Below are 27,753 nucleotides of genomic sequence, written 5' to 3' on the forward strand. Positions count from 1 at the left end.
TAGAGATTTATTCAATTTCAGCACATGGATCTTAAAGGCCAGTGATGTCAACCTGTCCCCTCTCAGCACACAAGGCATGTTTCCAGGATGGAAGGCAGCACCCAGGGAACCCCCGGCTACCTGCGTATTTCTACTGAACTACATTGTAATTGTACCTTGAGCGTACAACAACAAATTTGATTTTGCCAGGCGAAAATGATTTACAGTTTTTTAATATTTGCAGTTGTCTACCACTTGTAGTTGCAAGCTGGAGGCAGCAGGTTAGTCCAGAAGCTCTGCAGCAGAAGCACTGACTTCTCACAACCCTTCCTGGAATAAAGCATTTCCACCCGCTGTGTTTTTCTCACGTCAAAACAGGATTTTACCACAACATCTCTCTGCCTACCTGCACTTACTCCAGGTCTCACCTTCAGTATTGTCTTCTGGGCTGAACAAGATACATTCAACAATTCTGAAATACTTCTCTTTGCCTTTAAGTATACAGCACTCGCCAAGAACCTCTATATGAAGTACTTGTAGGCTTCTTGGGACTCAAGCTCATTTTCAAATCCTCACTGCTTTGTTTCCATTCCCTTGCATCTCTTCCTAATTCCAGCTAGGATATGAAGCAGAAGTGTTGGAAGTCTATCAGAAATGCTTATCCTGGCAATGTGTCCAGTCCAATTTTGCTGAACAAAATTGGTTTAGATAATCAGTGGAAAACTTTGGTTAGCCAAACCAAGCACCTTCATATCCATTCTGTCACAGTTTCCATCAGGCAAAAGTGTTTTTGTACCCTGTTCCCTGACCAGCTCTTCTTTCTCAACAGCCAAAATGTGTGGTGCTACATTTGTATCAGCATTACAAACCTCAGAACTTGAAGGACTCTGACTCAGGCTAACTCTCTGTGAATGGGAGACGAACAGTCTCCCAGTACACTTCAGTGCATGCATCACATCAGTCCTTCATTTAGAAGAAATCTTCTGATCTCCAGATTCAGTGCCTACAGCCAGAGTACGAGCCTTGTTCTTAAACTCATTTAACTAATGCTAAAATACATACATCTCAGGAGAGAGCTGCTTAGGCACAAAGCATTTAGAGGCTGATTTGAATAAAACTTATACAGGGTGCAACAATGACAATTTGATTTTTATTATTAAAAATGAAGTGTTTAAATCCTCAAAGAAAATGGCTTTATTGCATTAGTTTAATAAAGCCTCTTTTTTATTATGGTATCTGTTTTTATGAGGGAAGACAGGATGTGCATGCGGATCTGAATGTGGATGCACGCAGAAAAGGAAGCAGAGAAGGACCAACCACCTGCAGCCACCAAGTGCCACCATTTATACGACATGCATGTCAGACCTTTATTCTGATATTTGCTAGAAAATGAGCAAAGACACACAGCCTGTGCACACTGCAGATCAGTGTCTTTGCTTCCATGGCTCAGGACTCCTGTGCATCAGCTGAGCAGCAGCAGCCACCTCCTACAAGCACACATTCTAAAAGCCTGACTCACATGCTACTTAAGATCTTTTCATTCAGCCTATTGAATACAATTAAGCTAATTGAAACTGAAATTTTGGGCAGTGCAAAACCCACTATTGGAACAAATATCCCATGTACCAAAAATCTGCAATTTATTAAAGTAAGCACTTCCCTTACAGACTGCCTTCTTTCCTGTGAGTGTAACAGAACGCTGCTTGTGCCACATTACACCCAAGAATAAAACAAGCAGGCAGCATGAAAGGGTTTCATGCTATAAGAAAGAGTTTTATATGAGGGTAAAAACCAACCAAAAATCTCCCCAAAAACCCAAACCAGAAGCCTTGCTAATTGAAAGTCTGTGCACAATGGGGCAGACACCATAGCGATGAATGCAGCATGACTGTCTCACTAGATAGCAGGCAGAGAATTAAAGCTCCTTGTGTTCCTCTCATTTGAGTTAAAGGGAAAATTATTTGCAAAAGGAATTCTGTCCAGGATTTGGCTCACAAGCAAATAGAGTGGAAGAGTCAGTTATTTCAATAGACCATATTTCTGATCTTAATGCCTCATAAAGGACTCTTTTCTGAACCCACTTCCATTTGGGGTAATTTTGCCAAAGAAAGCAGAATTAAAACAAGGAGTCACAACCCATAGTCTTACATCTTTAGCAACCACACTCCTGTTGTCAGAGGCCTCAAACCCTCTACAGGTGACCAGCAGCCACACTTCTGTATGCCAACAAATGTTATTTCCCTCTTCCTCACTGCAGAACCCTTGACTTGCCTGCAGTTGCACCAGAAGTTGGGGCAACACCCAGCTTCAACCCTGGGTTCCCCTATGCCTCAACCCACACCTGCAGCCAAGGTGACCAAATCCCTTGAACAAGAAGGATCAGTGCAGATTATTTCATCATAAACTTCACAGCATTTGAAGCTGGTGGAGTTTCCTCCTCCTCAGGCTGTTACTTCCTTTAATCCAAAGGACGTGGTTGGCACCAGCTACCCAGGCAGGAGCTGAGCTGGGTGTGTGCTGCTTTCCCATCTGCAGGCTGGGAAGCCAATGCTCCCACATGGAGCTACTCAGAGCAGGAAGGAGGGAGCTGGGCTCTTTGGGAAGAAAGTTACAAGCAGCCTGAACACGCTGATGTTTTTATCCAGCTCTCTTTGTATCTGGCCCCACAACGACTTTATTTTAAAAGCCTCAGATTCAAGCATATTTCCAGTTTAGGAGGCTGTTCAGTTAAACAAGCACTGGCCACTTGCCCACACATTTTACTAGTTTTGGCTATTATGTCACAACGCTGGCAAAAAACAGGATGCTTGAAAAAGAGAAAGATACAAACCGAAACTCCCTCAGTTTTGTAGGCTTTGCAGTCCACTGGGCACTCCCAAGGAGAGCAGCAGTTCACTGATCAAGTGATTTAAACTGTCTGGACTCTTACAAAGAGCCAAATAAACTGTCCTGACTACAACTCCATGAGCCTGCAGCAAAGAGGAATGCTGGGCAAATGAGGAGAATAATAGTATCTTCATTTTCTTTATGTAGAACAGTATTCAAATTACCTATTTTCCAGATTGTATTTTGAAGAGTGGGATCACCTCAGCCCCTCCAGATTTGCTGAAAAGCTTCCCAGCAAAGCACAAGGTAAAGGTAAATCCAAGAGAGCATTTTCATCCATTTCTTTTAAAATAGTCCTTTTATATAGTCCTACTCTTTCTTGTAAACAACATCACATGCCAATTTATCAAAACATTACAACCTGTAATAGGCAAGTTCTGGTTATTACACCCTTTTGGTTGCAATCTGAATGCTGTATTAGGAGACAATAAACTGCAGGATGGTACAAGGACTCTGCCCCAAGGATGGGCCAAACTCCACGTGTGTATTCTTCTGCAGGAAGAAGTCCACAGCCTTGGCCATCAGACCCCTTGTCCTACTTCCCACTTCAGAGTATCTCCAGTGGCCAACTCGTACTCATGCTTTCAGGGGCCACTCATCACCTAGAAGTTATCCTGATGTAAAGACAATGCAGGCATCAGCCAGGTAGGCATTTTTTGAGAACTCCAGCCTGCACTGGAGCAGTATTGCACTGTACTGACAACCTTTTGACTTCACTGCACTGTTTGAGACCAAGGAGAGACATTGGCTCCCTCTGTGCACTACAACCTCCTCACCCTCTACAGTCTGTATATTGCAGGCACTTCCTTCACTCACAAGCTTTGACTGCTTTTAAAAATGTGCACAGGGCAATTCCAAGTGTGAGGTATACCTGCTCTGACAGCTGTACTTACCTTACAGATTTGCAGTATTAATCAGAATTTTCCTTGGGTTTTTTTTTTTTCTCAAGATTGAATGACTTTATATTATCAAAAAGTGCCAAAGTCTTACAGAAACCAAACCTTTCACTAATGACTGTTTCAATAACAACGTCGGCCTACAGCTTGGCTTCATGTCTACATGCCTTACAAAGATGCCTTCCATTTTTAAAGGTATCAGGTATGACTAGCTAACTCTCAGGTGTCTCATGGGCCTCATAGAGCTGTCTGCCTTCATTTCAAACCCACTCACACTCCTGCATGCAGTTTTTAAGGTCCAGATAAGGGTGCCTAGCTTTCCACTAGAGAGCTGTTAGTTCATAGCAGTGGTCTAGCAGAAGGAACAAACTATTTCAGTAAACAACACCTTCTTCTGACTTAGGGGTCAGGGGCAAGAGGAAGCCAGAGCCAAGGACCCTGGCCATAAAAAACTTGGGCACAAACAATGCAATTACACCAGCAAGAAACTGAACCTCCTGCCCCAATAATACTGCTAACTACCTTAGCCATGGCAAGCTCTCTCCATGCCACAAGAGCAGGGAAGGCTATGCAGAGCCCAATAGGGTGTCATTCCAACAGGCACCACTCTTATCATTGCTGATCAGATTGTAGGCAACACCATCTTAGACAGACATGGTAGTGTGTGCCACCATTTTAAAGATTTTGAAGCTTGTATAGGAATTTCTTACTTACTGAAAAGTAGTAATTGTATTGTCTCTGTGGGTGTGCTTCTACCTATCCCACGTAGTGAATAAATAGGTATTTAGATTCCACAATAGTGTGAATTAAAATTATGACACTAAGTCTCTAAATATAAGAAGCAGAGGTTAGCCCAAGACGCTTACTAAAAATCAGGCATATACACTTTGAGGGTTCTTCATCCACACTTTCAGAGGAATAGGAAGATGTTCACTTTGAAACTTTTTGTTTGAAAGAAACCCTCTTCATGGCTAACTCAGCCTGGGCCAGTCCTCGCCAAACAGCCTGTGCAGCTCTCCTGTGCATACAGCAGCCTGATGTTCACTCTCCACTTCATTGGGAGCACTGTGCTCCAGGAAACGTACAGAACTTGTCACAGAGCCTGGAGTGTTTTGTTTTCATGTGTGCAGACAACATGGCCACAGGTAAAAGCAAATATTGTCTTCAGTTACGCACTTCCAACTTCAAGAGGAAGATCTGGATGTTTCACAAACCATACAATTTCATCTCTCCTTCTCCTGACCCTGCTCACGTTCTCCCTCCCACACACACATGCATACGTACAAGTGTCAGCCACTTGTTCCGATGGATTTAGCCTAGTTTGGATCAAAGCTTCCTCTACTTAATTTAACAGATTTGCTCAGATGGAAGGTCTCAGGGGAGAAATAATGTTAGTAAGAAGGGGCTTTTCAGCATTGAGTATGTAGGTCATTGGACTTTAAAATAAATTAGAGAATAGTTTATCTATTAAAGAAGCCTTAGAGTACATATTTCATGAAGCTATAGTTAATTATAGGCTAATGTGCACCACAGAGCTACCAGGAAGAAAGATTAAGCAGCGGCCCATAATGCAGTGATTAATACCATTATTAGCTGGCTGGCACACAGCATCTATTATTTGGTACCATCAGGAGAAAAAAGCAGTTTCCAATGCTGGCACTTCTGTGAAATGCAACAAACCCAAACCTTTCCAGAGAGAAACACATACCTCTCTGTACCTCAGAGGCAGCAGGGGGGATGCAAGAAGGTGTGAGTAGACTTGAATTTCGACTCCAAGTGCCTTTTAACAAGTTTGCTTCTCCACCATGGATGTGTGGGAATATCCCACACCTTCTACTGTGGAGTGCAATACTGATTGCCTGAGCCCCTCTTCTTAATACCCTGAACAGTTCCTGATGTGATGGGAGCTTGATTTGAGTTGGAATTAACAGCTGAGGACAAGGAAACATAAGTGTGTATCTACACTCTTCCTACAGTGATGGCTCCTGGGGACATGATACACTGTATGTAAGACCACTGGTCTTCTGTATTAGGGCACTGTTGACTAACAAAACACTGTTGTGAGATGAGCAAATCTTTCATGGATGCTGTAAGACTTGCCTGTTCCGGAATCAGTATGGACATCGTATTAAATGCGATGGAGGGCTAAGAAGCAGGTTAATTCCTTTCTTGTTGGGGAATGAGCCTTTGACTTAATAGCAGACTTGGGCATTACCAGCCCAGGTCTCCCAATGTGGCTAAAGGAGAGCTTCATGTTCATTGACAGTGACAAAACCCTCACTAGCAATGTTAATGCCGACCTCTCGCTCCAGTTCAGAATATGTCATTCTGTCAATACCATCCACCTTGATTATACCAGGCTTTATATACAACGGGTTATGATCCCAGAGGGATGAAAAGCTTTTCCAAATTAAAAGCAGCATTTTAAAGAGGAAATACTCATACATTCCTATATAGTTTTCATTTGATATCCTCAAGGCTAACCCCAGAACTCAAGTGGTTTTTTCTGAGTGCAGCCATCTTATGAATTTAATGGAAGAAGGGAAGTAATAAAATGTGCTCCATACTTTAATTAGTTCCCTCATAACATGGCATTTCCAAAATGGCAGTGCCAAAGAAAATCATTAATCTAGGAGAACAGACGAAGGCACTGTATGGGGCAAGGGACAGACCTCCTAGTGATATACATTCCCTCTTTTCTTTTCTTGCTGGTAAATCTTACCTCAATGAACAACTCCAACTACACAAAAGGAATTTGTACCAATATTAAATATTAAGCCACTTTCCATTTCTTAGGCCTTGCTACAGAGCATCACAATTGAGAGATCACATGTTGTATCCCCCAGCATGAATGTAAATGGCCTGTCTTTCCCAGCCCACATTCACCCTGGGTACTCCAGGTGCCAGGCATAAGCTGATACTATCATGCAATCATTTCTACATCTGCATTTCACTAGATGAGTGAGCAAACCTGTGTCAGATGTATGAAAGCAAACAATCTGCTACAAAAGGCAGACATTTTTACCAGCACACTTTCCTCACACATATCTTGTGGGAGCTGCTCTGGAACTAGTTGTGGCATCAGTTGTACCACGGGAAGGAATTGAGGAAGCGCCAGAAGGAAGCCCAAAAACACTCTGACTCTCAGTCTCTTTATTACCTCTTCCTGGCAATTGGGCAGGGGCAAATGTGGAAGTTTATAACCACAGAGAGGAGCTCAGAGAAGAAATCCCATGAGCAGAATGACTGCTAGAGAACAAAGCTCAGGTAACGGCGCAGGACTGACCAGCTGCAAACAAACAGCTGTTCCAGGAAGAAACAGCCTTGTTCAAAACTGACAGAGACTGGAGAAAAGACTGAGAGTAGTTTGACCTCTTTCTATGGCACACCCCCTGCCCTGATCTGCAACAACCATACAGCCCCACATGAGCCACAACTTTGCCCCTTCTTGGTTATAGAATAGAAATTGATACCTGTGTGCGGTTGAATGCTACTCTTGCAAAGACAGCTTGAGACACACTGGCTCTCTTCAGCTCATCTCTGACTTGCTGGTAAATATCTGGAGAGACTTCCACCGATGAATTTGATGGCTCTGGTTTGACAGCTCTAGGGATGGGTGGATGATTCAAGAACTGCTGGTTGATAGCCTGTGGGTGCTGGTGAGCCAACAGTCGGCTGACAGCAATCTGCTGGTTTATCAGATGGGCCATCGCTATCTGCTGCCTCACCAGTTGTGGACTGAGCTGAGGAGACAGGAGCCCAGGGTTTATCATTGTTTGCATCGTTGGCACTTGGTTTCGGATTGGAGTACTGTGGTGAATTTGGCCATGAGGAGACTGTTCATTAGATTTTCCCAAAGTTGCCAGCTGGTTGATATTTGGTAAGTGCATGGGACGTTGACCAAGAACACAATAGTCTGAAAGGTTTTCTCTTTCCACTCTTTCCACTGTTAAAAGAGAAAAATTAGCTTGCTGTCATTTCAGTTTGCACTTAGGGCAAGGATTATATTGCAGGTGACTGCACACAACAGAACCTGCTTTACTCTGCAAGTTCTACACTTGCACAGAAATATCATAGAAACATAAGCAAAAGCAACACAAAACCAACAAGAATAATTAACATTCTTTTTGACTTCCCAGGCTTCATCCACAGCTCATGAAGACTCCTCATAAACCAACAGTAGGTATCCTCTCCAGCCTCCTTCCCTAAAGAAACAAGCTTGGACACTTCCATTTATACTGTTACTAACATTTGAATCTGTCACAGCAAATTGATTAATCTTTAAAAGTGGTCGGTGTTTCAGAATCACTGGCATCTAGGTAAAGGAAAGAAACTCAAATTGGTATCCACTCACACAAACCAAATGAAAACAAGACCATTCCCTGCACAGCTCATGGCACTACTTCTCATTACAAACTTGGCAACTATTATCTTTTCCACATCAACTCTACCTTGCACTGTGTGTGGATAAAGCTGTCTGGTACCATCAGCTCACTCAGGTGCACTGCAGCAGACTCATGTTGATTGTGTGAAAGCATATTACAAAACAGTGACATTCACACATGAGAAAAATTTAAAGCAATGGTTCCTATAGCCAAAGCCTGCTTGCCATGAGTCTGTGCAGCAACTTTAAACACTTCTGCATAAATGCCCACTTGAAAGGTCTCTTCACTCTCTTCAAAAAAACTTTGTTTAGCACAACAGTGATCTCTAAGTGACATCAAGTTACAAAAAATTAAACAGTACACACTAAATGCATATACTGTAGTTTTATATACTGATGCACATTGTCCTTGTTAAATATCTTAGGTCAGCAATATCACAGTATCTTTTCAAGTAACTGCAAAACTAAATGCACATATTACAAAATCTAATTTTCTCTAAAAGTACCATTTGAAATAGGAAATTAAGTTTAGTAAGTGCATAAATGTAACTCCTACCTAGATAATTTTAAGCAATTAGAAGTCATTTTACAGTAGGTTGCAGATTCCATAAGTGTCCCTATGTGCAATTGAATAGGCATTTTTATATTGATCTGATATAAAAGTGTTTAGAAACATGTATCATAGAAAACCACTACCTCATCCCTGTATTGGTCTCTGCAAATAACAAGATAGGATTTATTTCAGAAAGGTCATAATACTATTATAACTTGTGTAATGATTAACAACTGTACGAGATTTTGAACTCTTTAAAAACCTGATCTATACAAAGCTTTGAAGCTTTACACAGTTAACACCCAGAATGGCAGCTTACTGCTGACTTGCTCTGTTTTCTTCTAAACAGAAAGATAGCTCTTTCCACCTCCCAGAGTTAATCTAAGACAGAGAGGGAGTCATGCCCTGAACACATACAAACACACAGTTACTATCTTTAGAACTGTCACTCTGGAACATTACAAGTACTGAATTTTACAACTAGGTGAATTAATACCCAGGATTTCCTTGTAAGAAATTTTAACTCGCTCTTCCCATTCTTCAAAAGGAAAATCTCGTAACACCTTTAGTCTTCTATTAAATAATTGCTTAAAAAATTCAAAATAAAAATTAATTTCTAAGAAAAATACGAACTCCACTTTTCCACAAAACCTAATGTTTCAACCCAACTGAAATTCTAAGTAAGTGTTTACTTGTATTTCAACTATGAAAGGTGATGCAAAATGTGTGATACACAAATATTATTGTCAGCAAATGACCATTTTACTCTGTTACTCGCAGGCTGTCAGATACATAATGCAGTATTTCATCTTGCTGAAAATACTGAAAATCCCTATTCAAAAGCTGTTTCTCATTATGTCAGTAGGCCTCCCTGAAATGAGGTACAGAAAGCTCTATACCACTTCAGGAACAGACACAAAATCAATGTGAAACATGCAATAGGAGTAGTGCTAATTCCAGGGATGACCCATCACTGATAGAGAGGTGTGGGCAGGGAAGTGAGGAGGGGCTGCTTTGTCACAGCCTTGGATCACATTCTGCAACACACATGATTCAGAGCCAACATGACCATACTATTGCCTCCTCAGCTTCTCTGCACTAAGCCTGCACCTGAGTAATGCCATTAAATACACACAGTTGCTAGCCAAATGTAATTATTCCAAAGGTACAATAGCTACTTGGCAGGTATAAGTAGAATAAAGCTGTTGCTCAGTGTAATGAAATACCTGGAGCATCCTGCTACGTCACTGACAACCCTAAAAATCTAGAGTCCTTCCGCTAGGAGTTTCAGAAGAGCTGAAGAAGTTCTGAACTATTTGTAGTTTGAGGAGCACACAGAGAATAAGTCACTGAAACCAACAAATTATTACTTGTTAGAACATAAAAACAGTAACCAAGTGTTTTTGAAAACTTGGTGAGAAATAAATATAAATAACATTCACTTTCTGGGCTGAACCACATTTGCCAAGTTTCCACCCACTCTTGACTTCAATGCCAAGTTATAAACCCCTATAAAAATAAAGTTTAAGATGAAAAGGCTGCCAGGCTGTTAATCTCTGCAGTGCTACTTGGAATTACACAGAAACATCACCTGACTTGCTTCCATAGGTATATTTTCCCTTATTATCAGTTTCCTTTTTTGATCACATTAGACTATACAGCCGTGCATGTACTCCCTATAAACAAACCAGATTCTAGTCACTTTGACCACTTTAGTAATAAAAGGTTACCATTAGCAGTTACGCTGGATGGAAAAAATGTGCATTACTCAACTCCTCAAGACTCTCCTTCTCTAACACATTGCCCATATCTGATTCCCTGTTGTTCTTTGCTAACTATAGATTGGTTACCAAATCTGCAGGGCTGAACAGGAGCAAGACTGAGACAGCCTGGAGATGGAGACTGGCACTGTCCTGAGAGACAGGCCAGCTTGCCAGCAATGCTCTAAGAAAAAAGGGATACAGGAGCCACAAAACTGTGCCACCAGCACTCTGCCTCAGATCTTCCTGAGACAGAGCTTTTACCTTTGCATCCTCTGTTTCCCATATTCATACCTGATTACAGTCTTTCCCTTGTTTACTATCATTCTACTCAAACTGGGGATACATTCAGACCTCTTGTAGTCCCATACTGATTGGAATATAAAGCTGTACTGATTGGAATATAAATATCTGAGGACAGAGCAGCAGAACCTTACACTGGGAAGGAAGGGGTTCCATGGATATGTGCTGTCTTTATTCAAGTACTGCTGATAAACTACTTCTAGCAATGCCTGTGGTAGTTAAATAAAAGCTGGTTCAGGAGGCTGTTACCTACCTCCATCTGTGGTGTGACCACAGCAAAAGACATTGCAGTGTTTTCGTTTTATCTCTGCATCACTCCCTTGGTACATAATTCTGCACTTCTTTGCTTGAAGAGCTCATTTAAACCAAGTACAACAACACTGTCATATTGCAGAGCCACCCACCCTTCTGAAGCCAATCACTAAGTAGGCAGAGACTTGTGTCTGGACAACAGATATTGCACTAAGCGCAGCAATTAGCCCAGAGAGCACTCTAGAATAGCATCTGCCCTTCATTTTTCTATACCTCCCTACAGCATGTCACTACCTCTACAAGAGTCAGAAACCAACATAATCCCCAGAATGGGAGCAGCAAATTATTGTATTTGAATATTCCGTTCTCATCCTATAATGATTACCATGTGTGTCAATGTATTTCAACTCCATACTGAGTTAAAACTTCCTGGATACAGCACAAAAGGAATTCAGTGCACCCTTCCCCTGTGTGATGCTCTTAACCTCTAGCCCAATCTTCCTTGCACAGTCAAGCAGCTGACGCAGACCACAGCACAATAGCTTGGGGTGGTCTGCATGCAACTTTCCATTTAAAATAAAACCAGCTCAAATGATTTAAAATAAGATTTATTTCTCCACCTTCCCTTCCCCTCACACTTTATTTGCACTGAGTTGTTAATAGGAACATTCTGACAAACAACCCGTGGGGCATTTAGGGCTTATGCGTGGCACTGAATTGACTGACAGCACAGGAAACCAAATTCCTATGCACAATAAGGGATGCAGCAGGGAGAGCAAGAGTGTAACGCATCTCCCAGCACTGCACCACAAGCAGGGACACAGAGGACCCGCCAGCATCCATGACCCAGCGTGTCCGGAACTTTTCAGTCCCACAGGCACACAGGCACTTTGCCCCAGAGTAAGAAGAAGCTGGTAAAGAAATGTTTTGTAATAAGTTACTAGCCGGCAGAATTGCCATGCTTCAATTGTGACAGGATGTCACCACCCAGGGCTGTTCTCCAGTGCTTCAGTTTGCTTCTTTGTTTTATTTATTATTTAAAACCTGGTGATCATAAAAGCCATTTCTAGCAGTGGTCATGGCCAAGCTGGGAGAGCTTTGTGAACTCTGGTATACCCTGCACTAAGCCTGAGACAGAAAGGTTCCCACAATTTCTCCTGGCTTAGCACCAGCCTGCTCACTGGAGCAAGACTTGAACTTTGGAGCCATGCTTGGGGGACAAAGCACAGCACCAGCAACACCTTGGAGAGACAGGACCGCTGCACTACACCCAGAGGGTGCCCTTCTCCTTATGCTACATAATTATGAACTACCACTTTGTAAATAACAGAACCACTCCAGAGCACAGGAGGTGCTTTTAAAGCGGTAATTCCATATCTTTTTATCTGTAATTGGGATAATTACTTATTTCTTTTAATCACAGCCCACTTAACCACTTCAGTGCAAAGGGCTGGTCTGAGGAGTCTCATTTTCATTCACCATCTAATCTTTGTATTCACCATCTAATCTTTGTATTTACCCATAGTCATTCACTGGCGTCAGTGCCTGATCTCTGCCTAGGCCACTTGTTCCTGAAGTCAGAACTGAAGGAAAAGCAGGTTGACCAGAGAGGAAGATGTGACAAGAAGCTGTAATTTCTAAAACCCTTCCCTTCCCCTACTCCTGCAGGACAGCACAGAACCTCAAAATAGCTATAGAGCACATACAGGAATTGTTTGGCCGCTGGCTGTGGGTAGCAAAGGCCTTTATCCAAGCCTAATGGAAAACAGACAGGAAAGCCCATTGTCTTTTCTTTGTTGAGCTGCAAACCATTCAGCTCCCACCAAAGCACAAATCACTTTTTTTTTTTTTTTTTTTTTTTTTTTTTTAAAATTTAGAATCATCATTAAAAGTGGGTCTTTAACCACCAATCACCAATCTGAGGTAAACTGAGCTGAGTGCACTAACATCACTCAGTCTGTGCAGCTGACCTTCTCACCCCTTATCCTCAGGACTAGCTCCAAGTCATCCCTTGGGACACAGGGATGCTAACATGTCTTCTGCCAGTTCTGCTTAAGCACAGGAAATCATATTCTTCACATGGGCTGCCCCTGGACTGCACCACTACCAAAGATGCTTCTCAGAAGACACACATCATCATCTTACTTTTAGATTTAATTTTGGGTTTGTGCATAGGTTCAAGAGGCACACAGAAATATGAACTCAAGTTCTTCATAATCATGTTAACATAGTTTGTCAAACTACCAGTTCCATCTGGCAGAGAAGACCATTACATTGAAGGTATTCTCATGAACACCTGCTCTAACCTGTGTATACCAGTCAGATGAAATGGAAAAGGAGAAGCAGCAGAATCATTAGTTAGAACTGTCTGACAGAAATACAGCTAGTACTGGTTTAGATGGACTGACATTATCATCTGATATAAAAATATCTCCCTTCCTGTCAAACTATTATAACAGTGGACCCAATCTTTCATGGGGATCTCAAAAGGGAGGTACAAACCCCTGGATGGCCCAGTCAATTGTGCAATCCCTCTGGGAGATATACATGTGTGTGCTCCTGATTCATAACATCAGAGATAGTGAAGGTAGGGAGACAGAACACAAACATCATTAAGTCAGAGGTACAAACTCTTCAGATATTTCAATGGAACAGAATGGCATTCTGCTCTTGGAGTTACATATTCTATGCAATCCATGGGATCAGAGAGACACTTTGAAGCTTTTCACATAGGAAACCTTATGCCTGTACCTAAGCATCAAGTTATCCTCCTGTTTCAAACTAATCTCCACTAATGCTTACTCTGTAAAAATGGCTTTTCTTCTGAGCTAATACGCTGCTGTTTGGCAGCACACAAATATTTTTTTAAAATATGAAAGAAAAATAATTTTGAGATTCTGAAGGTTAAAACAAACACGTTTGCTTTTTAGGAAATGGAGGACCATTCTTTACTAGGAATTCAAAAGAGCAGAAGTCCCAGTTGCAGCACACAACTGGTCCTCACTGAGAACAGCACAGTAACTGGAACAAGAGACATTTTAAAACAAAAGTTCAGTGACATCATTTGAGCAAGACAGGGGACAAGTGGCTAGACACATTCTCCACAGAAGGCTTTCCAATCTTTATGATGTAGCCTATGTTGCCTAAAACAGCACTGGCTGCTGCTCCAGCCACATAGCAGCACAGAAGATGCCACTCAGCAAATCTCACATATCCTCTGCCACAGCACAGGCACTGTGAGCAGGGAGAACCACTGCTCCAAAACAGCCACGAGCCAGGGAAGACATTCTGCAAAGCTGAGATTTGTATATGCATTTACCTTAGATAAAAATTACTCTTAGTTAAAAAAACAACCAACAAAACAACAAAACAAACCCAAAGGGTGTATTTTAATTCTCATTACAAAGAGGAATAGCCAAGAGGGCCACCACTCATACACCCCTGGAATGCTCGGCTGCAGCTAAATTGGTTTTTAACAATACACATGATGCACAAATCCCCCAAACTGGCAGCTAGCATCACAGACAATGCTGAAATACAAAATGCTAATATGTGTGGGGAAAACAGCAGCCAAAGGGTTTATAATTCTTGCTGAATCTTGACACTTTAAACTTATATTTAAAGACAGAGGCCACTCTTTCCTCATCATCAGTGACAACTGATGAACTACTCTCCTCATAAAATTGCAAAGCAGGCCACTGACTAAGAAAATGTCTCTGAGTCAAGAGATGATCTCCAGGTCGTGTATGTTACCTAGATGCTGACAAGTTTGTCTGTGATTGATGTTATTTTCTTTCCTTTTTATTTAAGAAAGTGAGCAAAGTCCTGTTTTTAGTGAAATGAATACAGAGTAAGGAGTGTAAAAGTAAGCAAAGGAGAAGTCACAGTAATGTGAAGAGCCCCACAGCCAACACTAAATGCTTTAGTGCCAGAGCCACAACTAATATCCAAACGAGATATGAAATGTACTTCCTTAAAAAACATTTCTGCAAAAGATCTAGATATATACATATAAATACATAATATAAATAAACCTCTCTTCTTACATAGAGAGAGGTAAATACACATGCATGTATTAGTAAAGAGGGTATTTTTAAAAGTCAGAAACATTGTTTGGGAAAGATCTGGTGTGCCTTTTCATGAGGCTTCCACAACATCTGCTTCAGAGGAACAACTAAAAACTCCTCCTCAAAGCAGATAACGACAGTTTTCTCCAAGCTCGCACTGGCATTATCACTGTGCTACAATTCTCAGTTCCTTCGGCCTGGAAATAAGAAAGCTGGGATCCCTTCTGAATCCTGTTTCCAACCTCTCTGAACCTACACTGGCCTCTAGGAACACATTAAAAGAGAAACAGATTGCTCTGTCTATCCATTATTGGAAGTAAGCAAACAAACTTGCAAGAATAAAAGGGCACATAAACAACAAATCAGTAATACTGGAAAAACCAAAGAGGAGCCAAAACAGATTCTTAATTTAAGGAAGCTATGAAAGCTTTTTCTTACATTCTTGATCTGTTGAAACAGAAATAATTGAGGCCTCCTCCTTTAAACAAAAAGCCTCATCATTCCACAAAAACTTTGAGACAGCCACAGTCTCAAAACTCACATCCACAGAAAGCTATATTTTGACAGACACTGATGGCAGGAGCAAAGATGACATGTTCTTCATACACAGACAAAAAAAGTATGTATTTTTATTTTTAAGTCCACAATGTATTTATTTCTTCCCACTGCCTTCCTAACTTCCTCCCACCAAGCTAAGTTGTGTCATCAGGCAAAAAGAAAATATTCACACCAGTTATGCTTTTCAGTTGTGAAAGAATTCTGATACAGTGACAGTCCTTCTGATAATAATAGAAAGCATGACACTTTGAAGTGAAATATCTATGGAGAAAGAGAGCTAAAAAGTATTCTAAATGTCATGAACCCAAAACACTGGGACACAAATAGGTAACTGGTACGAGTTTGATCCCTTGACAATTACCTGAATTGCACCGTTAAATTCAGAAACACCTGTCTCCATACATATTTATACATGTATATAGTTGCTTACAAAGTGTTGTTTTTATTCCTCTATCTATTTGTTAATCAAATTTAAAATCAATGCAAACCTTTCAAGCGATTATTAAAATCCTGCATTTCAACAATGCTGAATGCCTTCTCCCAGCCTCAGCAAGTTCAGCTTCTAGAAAAATCAGGCAAGCATTTCTCAGATTGAGAGAAGCATCCCTATGGGACTGGGCAGAAGAAAGGCAGTTTGAGAACCACTGGAACAAGCCATTGGCCTATAGTTGTCATTGATTAGTATGCATTCTTTAGTAAAAAAAGGGAATCTCTGATTCTTCACTGAGGCAGGTTTAAACATAACTAAGCCTTGTCATGTATGCACAACTTTGTACTAAAAGGCCCTCAAAGAGAAGAAGAAAAAAGTAAATAAAAAAGAAAGACAGACATCCATGAGGGCAAGAAGGCCACAGTAAAACTGTTAAGCCTTTTGTTTCCCAACCACCGTACACATGCCATTATAACTGTTTTAATATAAGCTCTCCTTCAAATATTTACATGTATCCCAAAGAGACTGGAAAGAGTGAACATCCCATTATAATCTCCCTCATGTCTTCACACACATCCCAAGTGGCAGACCCAGGTCCAGGAGGAGACAAAAAGCCTCCATCCTCACACCTGCCAATTCCCAAATCTGGCTGTACACTAACTCTTTGTGCTGCTGAGTAAACTGTGAATGTCTTAAAACCTTAAGGGGATGGGGTAGGGAGAGAGAAAAAAATTCAAGTATAATTTTATTCTAGCATCATCTGACACAAGACAAAATTGCCAAGCTGAGCTGAACTAACTGAAAATTTTTTTAGAATTATGAGCATAAGTAGTTTAGCTGTCTTTTCGGTGAGTTCAACAGAATGCACACTGAGAATGTTTACTTGAGATTTGATACAATTCCATTTGTGTACAGCTTTTACATCTGTTGCTAATGATATCAAATTATTGATTGTTCACTTTCTTATATTATTTAAACATTAACTATGCACTAAGCAACCTGATGCTCTTCTTTTTTCCCAGAGAACTTTTTATTTCTGTCTGTCTTTGGTTGTAATTACTTTGATCTTCCAGGGAGTATAATTAATTTACTGTTTATTTATTTCTATGAGAAAGGAAAAAAAATTGACCTAGTAGATCTATCTGTGGCAATTTGTAACAGAATCACATAGCTTATGTTTAGGAAATCATGGTTTTGATTAAGAAGCAACCATTTAGTTCCCACTGTTTTATTAAAACAGACATTAGCAGATAATAGGAAACACATTTAGCACTGTAGGCTGCATTTAGTTTGCAACGTCAATAAAGTTATTTTGAAGCCCCTTCCTATTTTGTATTTACCACAGTTCATGTGAATTGTTTTTTGCTTTTACTTTCTAGTAAGCAGCTCTAGAGTAACACAAGGATACTGGTGCTTGTTCCAAAGACTCCAAATCATAGTTTTACCTAATCTATCCAGTTACAGCCCAAAAAACGAATCTCTGCATCATCCGTTCACCTTCTTGGAAGTCCTTTTAAAAATATTATTAAAGGAGTACGTGATGACTGATGCATGTAACTTGAATCACTGATTTTGCACACTAACTGAGCTATCCTGCAGGACTATCTGGCTACAGAAAAGAAACAAAGCAACATGAAATGAGAGACGATGAGAAATTGTAACCACCTAAAGAAGTGCAGAAAGTCTTCCTGTTTGCAGGTGGTTAAGATTACTGCTCTGAAGTTGCACGACTGTTTATTCTCCATGCACCACTGTACCTGCCACAGACTCTTTGTTTTCTCTCCCACTCATATGGTTGATGAATCAACACTACTTGAACTGCTTTATAGCAGCTTGTGTTTACTTCACACATACCTTAACCTTCCTTTTTCTCCTCCTACTAACACACACATGAATTTCCAAACAGCAATGACTGGTTGTGTCTCTGAATAGCACAGATACAGAGTTATCTGGCAAACTCTTCGGGTTTGGATCCTTGACCTTTTGATTGAGGTTTCATTCTGCTTTTACTGCACTTAACAATTTAACTGTGCACTTACTAAGCAAAAAAAAAGTAAGAGCGCAATGCCCTAAGAATGGAAGAAAGTGGAAGACAACAGTGTGCTGGAAATACTCAGAAGCTGTAGTAGGATCTCTACAGTTAAGAACACTACAGTTAAGGGCTTCCAGTGCCTCTGCAACTGGCATCCTTGCCCAGTTTTGAAAAAAGAAAAAGAAAAATTAAAAAAAAGCCTATTTCTCTTCTCCCAGAACAGCAAGTGAAAGCGAATGGTGATGACCTCAAAGCTGTTTGATTCCTTTGATTGCTTTTTAACCAAGAGGATATGTTAAAGCACTTTGAATAAAATTCTGTTATTAAGAGACACCATTTAGAGAAAAGAAACACTTCTGAGTCACACAATGGCAATTTAGAGAGAAAAGAAAATACCCAGTTTATTTGGCATGAGGGTAACCACATACTAAAATGTCCAATCAACATTTTACTTCTAGCCTAAACCATTTTAGTAGCTAAAAAGCAACATCTCCATTTCCTTGCCTGCATCGTTACCCCCAAATCCTGCCTGGACAATTTTCCTCCTAGACACAAATAACTTCACCATAGAATATACTTTCCTTTTTCCCCTAGTGAAAATCAAATCATTGCAGAGCCCAGGCATGAGTGTCTTACAGGTATGCTCTGCACAAGCCAGATGTGCAGAGAAAAGACAGATGCCTCAGAACTTGTTCTGATGTTCCATGCAGTTTTGTTTCATGTGTTCCTAACTCAAGCAGCAGACTTTTTATGGTATTATTATGAAGGTTTCTAGTCTGTCCTAAGGAAACAAAACAAGCAACTTTCTGTAGCTTATGTTTGCCAGCCTTTTATCAGGAAAAGATGGCACACTCGTTTTGAAAGGTGCTAATCTTCACACAACTAAAAATACAATGGTTTCTCAGGAAGGACATGACATTACCCTATTTCTTCATAATGTTTGTGAATTCTGTTGTGATTTTTCCTGGCTACTGAAAGGATCATAGACAGAAATGACAATAACACTCTATGCCTTCTTTCAACAATACATCTTCCTTTCAGTGGTGTAAGAGAGAGAAAAACTATGGAAAAACTCTGTCCCAGGATACAGCTAATCTCCAAGGGTGATGGATATTTGGGGAGAGAGAAGCCAGGTGGAATTATGAAAAAATCGTTATGAAAAATAATGCTCTAACTCCTGAGCATTTAAAGCACATAAGAGTTTAAAAAAAAAAGGCAATTCTGGTGCACATCTAAGTCCCTTGCCAAAGGAAAGGGAGAATAAAAGAACAAATCACACATGATGGACAGATGCTTTTCACATCACTTTGTGCACCACTGACAGGTGATCAGACAGCTCAGTGGTGAGAATGGGATGAACTTGTTCAGAATAATTTTACTGCCTCAGGCACCACGGACCTATTAATATAATTTCATTATAGAAAGAACATAAACAATGGGCTATTTTTCTCTTAATTTCAGTGGGTGCAGCACCTTGTTATTTACAAGTGTTTCCCAACAATCAGTATTAAATCCTCTGTATCCAGATTCCACAGGATAAAATACAGCAGCAATGCCGGTACACTTTGCATTACTGGAAACAATGAACAAGGGCACATGGAACTTAAGAAGTCAGCTTTTCAGCTTTCAGGAACAAAATTAAACTAAGGCAACTACATAGCAATTTAACTTTTAATCCTGAGATACTACAATGTTTTCTTTCCAAAATGTTTTTGCTTAATTCAAAACACAGTTGATCTTTCAGCACAGCTAAATGGGATATTTTAAGCATGTTTTGTGCCCTGTGTTTTCATGCCAGCCTTGTTTGTAAAGTATCAGATTCAATTTCAAACGTGCTGTGACTGTGCCCTCTTTGTAGACAAATTCACAAATATTATTATTGCTTAATATTACTTTTATTTGAAGCAAATAATCTCAAACTGTCAGCAAAATTTCAAGAACTTGGAAAGCAACAACAAAAAAATAAATTTACCTTTAATCTTCTTGTACTTTTTGTACCATCTCCCAAACTCCTGGCACTTGGTTGCTGACACATTGGCATAGTATGTACTATTTACAATGGATGAAATCATACTCTGGAAGTATAGAAAGAACAACAAAAAGTGATTTAAAATATCTTCCACAATTAGAAATCTTTTCCAGGGAAAGCAAGTGACGTGCAAGAGCATAATAAACATCCATTTGTGACTTTAAACCCAAAAGAACCTTCTGATGAGTACAAAAATTTGGTTTTACTCTCCAGTCTATATGCCCAGCCAGGAATAAAATCACAAAATAGTAATTATTTTGCACAATCATGTAAAAAAAAAACAGCAGTACAAACCTACACTGAGACGTGCAGCTCAGGCTGAGGGGGAAAGTTCTACTTTGCTTTGTACTTGTAATATTGCAATAGGTAAACTTCAGTTGCATAACAGCAGGCAATGCCGTGCTGAGGAACACACAGTCACTGCACCAAGAACAATTTAGGAACCAGATCCTAAAGGTAAGATTAGATGCTCCAGCATGCATAATCCAAATAATGCTTTTCAGATGTCTCTGTTCTGCTTCCAAATGCAGCAAGACTGCACAGCCAAGAACTGGAGAACATCCGTGCTACTCACTGCAGAACAACAGTTAGGTAAATAAGTTAAATTAATATAATTTACAGAAACGTGTGATTAGCCCTTGTGTGAAAAATCACCCAGAAGAGAAATTAGCAGTGCCATTCAGAGCACAGAGAACTACACATACTACAACACAGAGCAGTCAAAACCTGCAAAAAAGCTCAACAAAACTGAAATATCACTTGCCTAACCAGCACCCCTCCATACAAACTGACTGAAGAGAGGCTGCAGACTGGTTTTCCAGCACCTGATACCAATAAAAAGGATATTTTATATCTGGGGCGCTTCTGCCCATAGGGTGGCAAACAGCCTCATTACTGGTAGTTCTTCCATTCTATTTTTCCCTTCCTCCACGCTATATAGAAGAGGCACCCTTTTAACAACATTTTCCTCTCCTTTTCCCCTTTCTGAACCCTTTCAGGGTTGAATCATTCCCAGCATGTGTACACTGCCAGCAAGGAAATGCAATCTAACAGCACCAACACACAGGAGCCAATGCACCTTCTCCACAGACTGTATTTTATTTCCCTAACATCCCCCTTCTGCACTTATGTCAAAGCTCAGAGAAATCCACAGCACCTCGTGCGACCTTTCTGCACCAAGAGGAGAGAGCAAGGATGATCTCACAGCTCAAACCATGGCTTCAAGCTCTGGCCTACGAGCTCCTGCAGGATTTTAGCTATCCCTGGAAAGCTACAAGGCTTATGCTCTGGCTCAATGAATTTACCAATGCTTTAAAAACAAAATCATCCCTGCTCTTTTCCAGATTTACCCAGCTTCCTGTCCTGTTCACTGCCATATCACAGGACTCAGTCTGTTTCTACCTCTTGAGTTTTAGGAACTTAAAAAATGTGAGTAAAACTGAGCAACTTAAGATAACTGCATGATACAGATTACTTTCAGTCTTCAACAGGTAATTTCACTTTCACTAAAGAGGCCCTTCTGCCTTTTCATTCTGCGTTTTCCACTCAAAGGGTGCTATGGTGCACTGCAGCAGCGTTTGAAGGCTATGAAGTAAGAGCCTTGTTAAGTAGCAGCTCCAATTTCTAAAACTGAGATTCAATTTTCTAATTAAAATCAATATTTTGAGACATAAACCTAGCATTGTGGCAGTGAGTAGCAATTCCCTGCCCATAAATCTTTCCTTGCTCTACAGCATTTTAACAAGCAATAGACCTTCGAAAGCCTTACATGGCGATAGCCTCTGCTGAAGAAGGTTTTTGATCATAGTTGAGCAAACCTGGAGTTTTTTTGCATCACTTCAGTTAAATTTCCATTCACTAAGGTAGGGTGGGGAAATTGTTGAGCTCTGTCTACATATCAGTTTGGTTCTCTTGGTTTTTTTTGAGGGGTGGGGGTTTCCTTCTCCAAATCATCTAGCTCTACAAGAAATCAACATTACTGAAATCATGGGACTATTAAATATCACAGAATATATTAACCCATTAACCTTTATTTGAGAAAGCAAAACTTAAACTAAATAGTAAAATCAAACAGTAAATCAACCATTGGTGAAAAAATCCCAGGACAGATACTCTTCTGCAGGGGAAAGAACTACAACAATTTTCAAACCACATATCCTCACTATTATATGCAAAGGGGTATTTCTCTTAGGAATCTTGCTAAATCTGCAGAAAGGAAATATCTATTTAAAAGAGAGCAGAAAAAAGAAATCACTCACTAGTTGTAAATTTCTAAATAATGCATAGTATTTCTGGAAAAATCCTTAAAGAAAGGAATAAAACAGCAAATGTTTGGTGTGTGTGTGGCCATGATAGCCATGCGAAATGAAAACTAGTTAGACCGGGAGCTAAGAAATACCCACACAAAGAAAATCTGGTGCAGTAAGTTCAAGGAGAAAAACATGGGACACGCTCACATCCCAAGAAAGCTTGCTCCAGCAAAGAAACAAAATGCAGGGTCAGTGCTGAAACGAGTTATATGACACAAGAAAGACAGAGATCTCTACAAAAAGATGGAAACACTGAAATAATTGGATTTCTTTCTGCCACACACACTCCCTCCACCTACTCCCCTTCCCCCTAGCTTGGTTAACTGGGATTTATTTGTTTGAACAGGAGCCGTATGCTAAGGGTAGCTAAGCTGCAGACATGTAATACACCTAGCAGAAAAAAACCAGAACAATTTTAAATCAAAGTGAATGATTACATTTCCCATTAGCAGCAATCAGAATCCCCATCTGGGCTGCTTGGAGAGCACGGGCACTGAGAACCAGAGACAGAGCACCGTCGCTGTTGGGAGCGGGAGCTCCCCACGCTGCCCCTCTCCACTGCTGTACTTGAGGCACTGTGAACACATTAATAAACAGCAGCATTTACTCTGCAGTTTGATTCCTAAGAGACCACTCTGCAATTTGCTGCTGTCAATAATATATTAACCACAAGGGGGTTGTAATGACATTTCACATTTGGCATGATATTTTTTTAAAACTGATTTGGGAGAAGGAATTGTATTAGAGGCATATTCAGATGATGGTAATAGACAGCTTCTATACAACCTTCCATTGTATCTTCTGCATTTTGTGAGCTAAACCAAAAGAGACTGAAACTTTTTACGGCAATAATAATAATGACACAGGATGCATTCTGCAGTCTCAGTTCAAGGGTTAGTCACTACCCAAGGTCATTTATACCTGCGCTTAAAAGTAAGCAAGCTCTATTTCCTACAGAAGTATTTCCTCTTAGCTTTGTCTGCTAAATAAATACTGGGACAAGGTTTTTTGCTGCTGTGCTTCTGCCATCAGTAATTTTGTAAATATATGTCAGACTGAGGCTATAGAAGGAGTAAACCAACTGCAGCATTTCCACCTGGTAGGCTTTGAAACTGAAGTGGGAGGAAACAGACTCAGACAACAAATGAATTCTGCATACAAAATGATGCATAGTTTAGTTATGCTGGATATTGAAGAAGACTGGGCAGAGACAACCATATGCTGCAATCATCGTTAGCTGACCAGATTCCACAGATAATTCTATTTAAAGAAATTACACTTAAACTGTGTGAAAAGGAAAACACTTTCGTATTCAATGTGTATTCCACACAGTGTGCATCTCCAGTGACTGTTACTCCTTTACTAAATCAGAAAGTTCCATGGCTTTTCCTTACAAAACCCTTCCATTCCTGTTAGTTCTGCAGATCAAACGTGGCTAAATAAGGTGAAGAATGTGATTCCTACCAGCTCTGTATTTCACCTGTGTGCCTTTCCTTGGAGTTGTAATTGTAACACAGCGAGGCAAATTTGTGGTGAATACAGAGAATTCTCTTGGTTCATGGAGGCTTCGGATCACAAATTGCAGGATGAACATACAATGTAATGGAAGACAGAGAATCACAGGAGAAAATATGTTGGATATAAACAAGCAAAGCAATGAATTTTTAGGAAGCTGGAATTACCAATGTTTCGACTCTTAAAAGGTACAGTGGACAGATTAACCTGATTCTAGCACACATTTCAGAAGGCAATGTATTTTTCTGCCTAGCAAAGTTACCTGGTCTGGGTGCTAAAGTGTTATTCTGTTTATTCTGAGAGGCAAGGAGAAGTAAGTCATAAAAATTTTATGAATGTCTCATTATAACAATCTGAAGTACAAATAGAGCTCGTGACATCTGTAGGAACCTGTGTCTTAGACATGACATCACTGCCATTTAAAAAGCAGTCATGGAGAATGAGGCTGAGTTTTTGTTCTTTTTTTAACATAATTACATATACATTTTTTGTTGCTGTTTCCTAGAAATTGGGGCACAACTACTAAAACTGAATACTTTTTATCATGGTTGCAGGCTGATGAGATCTACCCATGGGTTAGGGGGGAAAGCAAGCCTCTGCTAGTGGGAAGAAGCCACTCAAATATTACATTTGAGGATCATTAGTCCTACCATAATAGGCTCAGATAAAAATCTAAATAAAGGATTTACATCTCTATGAAAACAAATCAATTAAGTCATAATTTTTACCTGGAAACCCACTAAGAAAACATGGTACAAAGGTAATATTTAACATATTAATTAGAATTTCTCCTTCCTAAAGAAAACAAGAAATTTATTTGATCTTTTTGGAATTGTTTAATGTAGACTCTTTACAGAACAAATATGAGCTTTAGTTATTGCAATTCTTTCTTTCCCTGAGCCTGCTGAAAGCACTGACCTGTGAGAGAGGGCATTCTTTGGCTAATGTGCTCTGATTCATCTCTTTGAGCAATTCCTTTAAGGCATTGCGAACTGTGGCATGATTCCACTGCTCTGCTGGCAAGTCTTCCAACTTTGAACAACTGTTAAAACAGAAAGCAAAAAGCAGATAGAAACATCACCTTCACAGACGCTTACTTTTTGCATGCAAGTGCTACAGACCTTTAAGCAACAAGCACAACCCTGGAGTTTCCTGCTTGGCCAGCCCATCAAGATGTTTCTCCTCCCTATCCCTTTCCCACCAAACACAATTACCAGAAGATGTGCAGTTCAACATGCAGCTGTTGATCCTCCTATGGCATACGTATGCATAACCATTCCCACTGGGGCCTGATGGAGAGCAAGGAAACTGCATAAAGCGAGCCCCAGGAATGGCTGAGTTAAAGCCATCCTCTCCAGACAAAGATATTCCTGCTGGGGTAGAAAAATAAACATATATGCAGCACTGCTACTAACAAAATCCCTGAACAGTGAGGGCCCTCATTGTGTGGAGGCAAGACTTTGAAAAATTAGTTTAACTTTATACAGGTTTTTATACTGCCCTTATCACTGAAGTATCCAAGAGCCTTTCAGAAACACATTAAGCCATATGCCCAACATCTGTCACGTGCAGTTCATTCTCACTTTCATTCCACAAGAACTGCATATGTAGTGAAGCTTTTGTCTTCATATGACTTTGTGCCTCTTTTAATTTAACAAGCTTATGGTTTGTCTCTACATGCATGGAGACAGACACAGGAAGCACATCAAAAAGGTGGGAGAAGCTTGTCAGTGTCCTGTCTGCTGCAGAGCCTTAATGCATGTTCTCCAATGGCCCCAGAAGGTGGTTCTGCCTTCTGCCCCTAAAGCCTGGCTTTTCCCTCACAGCTGAACCTTCAGTTGTGGTGAGGAGTTCAAGTAGTCAGTGATCATCTTTACCTAAAAGTCATGGACTATCTTTTATTTACGTGGCATCCAGGCGCTCAGGCACTTTGAAGATAAAGAATGACATCTTAATCTCAAATTTCTACCCTTTGCTAATACAGATGCGACAATAGACTTCATGAACTCCTGGTAGCTCACACTTCTGAGGAAACTAGTTATTACACTCATTTTATAGCAGCTATAGGGTCTAGACACTCTTTTACAACTACCTAGCAGAGATGTAGCCCAGCTGAAAAATTTTAACAGTACATAAAACCAAGGAAAGACCTGTTCATGGAAATCGGAAAACCAAAGACCTATCAGAGATTCAACAAGAAAGAAATGTTGCTGTTTGGGAGTTTAATGTCAGCAAGGCATCAACTACTTCCGAATTCTAAATGGAACGGAATGGTTTGAGGGTATGTACCTGTCACCAAAGGACACGCACATATCCCTGTGGGCCCCCTCTTCTGTTGAAGTCAAAGCTTCAAAGAATTGTCAGCAACTTATTCCAGACTGTTATTTTTTACTCTTTCCTCTGTCATGTTCTGGCCATACAGCTATGGGAGGCTATGCAATGTAGGCCTATCTACAGCTCTGGAGTATGCCATGAACTGCCAGGAACCTTGCATTTGAGGACTCTTTAGAAAGCCAAGAGAGAGAAAGAAGAAGAAAAAAGGAAGAAGAGTGGGAAGAAAGGGGGGTAAATAAGTGTAAAAGTGTTGGGAGCTTTTGCTTTGTTAATCAGAACTAGCCCTCAAGGAAGGAAAATATTTTCCAAATGCCAAATGGAGCTGCAATGACACTTTCCTTCCTTGTCTTCTGTTTGCTGGAAAGACTACTGGAGAAAAAAATGTAAAAAAAGCTCCTCTCCTCCACATCTCAGCAACTGGTTGCAGAAGACCTGGATTTTTACAATGCAGCCCCCAGAAAACGGCAAGGAGTTTATTATTTGATAAAATTAGAACTTAAGAATCCATTAAATTATAGACTGTAAAAAGGTCTGCCTCTAAAAGCCCCATATCTTTACCTGATTGGGTTCCTACCCTTCCCCTCTGTTACCATATTGCTACTTCAGCATACAATATCAGTGGGAACATGCACCAAAAAGCTGCCAGGTGACCCACCCTTCTCTCCATTTTCTTTTCATTTCATCAAAAGCCCAGAAATTAATGAAGACAGGATGTGCTAATCTCTGTAGTAATGCTGTAAGCAACAGAGCAGCTCAGAGAATAGGGAAGGCCAGATGTTCAGAAACACCCACCTTTGTAATTGGATTTTCAATGTCACAACATGATAGACATCTTGTAGCATGTCGGCTACTGTCGCATCTGGTGCATCAGTCACATAACTGAGAGGGAGGGGATTCCACCTCCCCAGCTTGATTATTCCTGAAAAGAAAAGAAAACAAAAAATCCATACTTTATATTTTATCAGCCCTTTATTAAACCCTTCAGCCAGGTTGATTTTTCCCAAGATTCAAGCTCTGCCTTGAGGTTTATTGCAGTCTTGGCCAGAAAGACGTGTTCTACTGACTCCTGAGGCAACGAGTGAGAAAGAGCAGGAATAGATTTAAAATTTTTAGCAGACAGTTGTTGACATGTTCCTGACTCTTAAATTACTTCAAGGAAGCGCAGGAGACTTCCTCCCTTCACATCTTTCATCATAGCTCTAAAGCCCAGTTCTTTTAAGTTAGGATAAGCTTTAAGTACTCTCTAGTCATGATTTTGCAATCTACAAAAACTTTTCAGTAAATAAATGCATTACTTTTGACCTGAACAGGAAAATTCTTACACGTGGGCTTTCAGCACTGTTACAATCTAAGCATGGTACGATTCCCAGTGTGGATGGATGCCACTGGAAACCCACCAAGTAGGAACAGCTCACTCCCAGATACAAGTTGCACTATGCAGACGGTTGCTTTTCTTTGTGAAGGAA

The 27,753-nt window shown here is 40.4% G+C and overlaps 1 protein-coding gene across 4 annotated transcripts in view; it reads right to left on the minus strand.

Annotated features, from left to right (window-relative positions):
• Positions 1 to 27,753, minus strand: part of SATB2 (SATB homeobox 2) — a 130,972-nt gene that overhangs the window by 46,230 nt on the left and 56,989 nt on the right. For all 4 annotated transcript variants that reach the window (XM_083864629.1, XM_083864630.1, XM_083864627.1 and 1 more), the window contains 4 exons: positions 27,080 to 27,206; positions 24,872 to 24,995; positions 20,073 to 20,175; positions 7,235 to 7,707 (listed from right to left, as the gene is read on the minus strand). In XM_083864629.1, coding sequence (XP_083720755.1) covers positions 7,235 to 7,707; positions 20,073 to 20,175; positions 24,872 to 24,995; positions 27,080 to 27,206 — 827 coding nt within the window. The remainder of the gene's footprint in view (positions 1 to 7,234; positions 7,708 to 20,072; positions 20,176 to 24,871; positions 24,996 to 27,079; positions 27,207 to 27,753) is intronic.

Source organism: Zosterops lateralis (genome assembly GCF_965231275.1).
Source record: "Zosterops lateralis genome assembly, chromosome: 7".
Taxonomy (NCBI): domain Eukaryota; kingdom Metazoa; phylum Chordata; class Aves; order Passeriformes; family Zosteropidae; genus Zosterops; species Zosterops lateralis.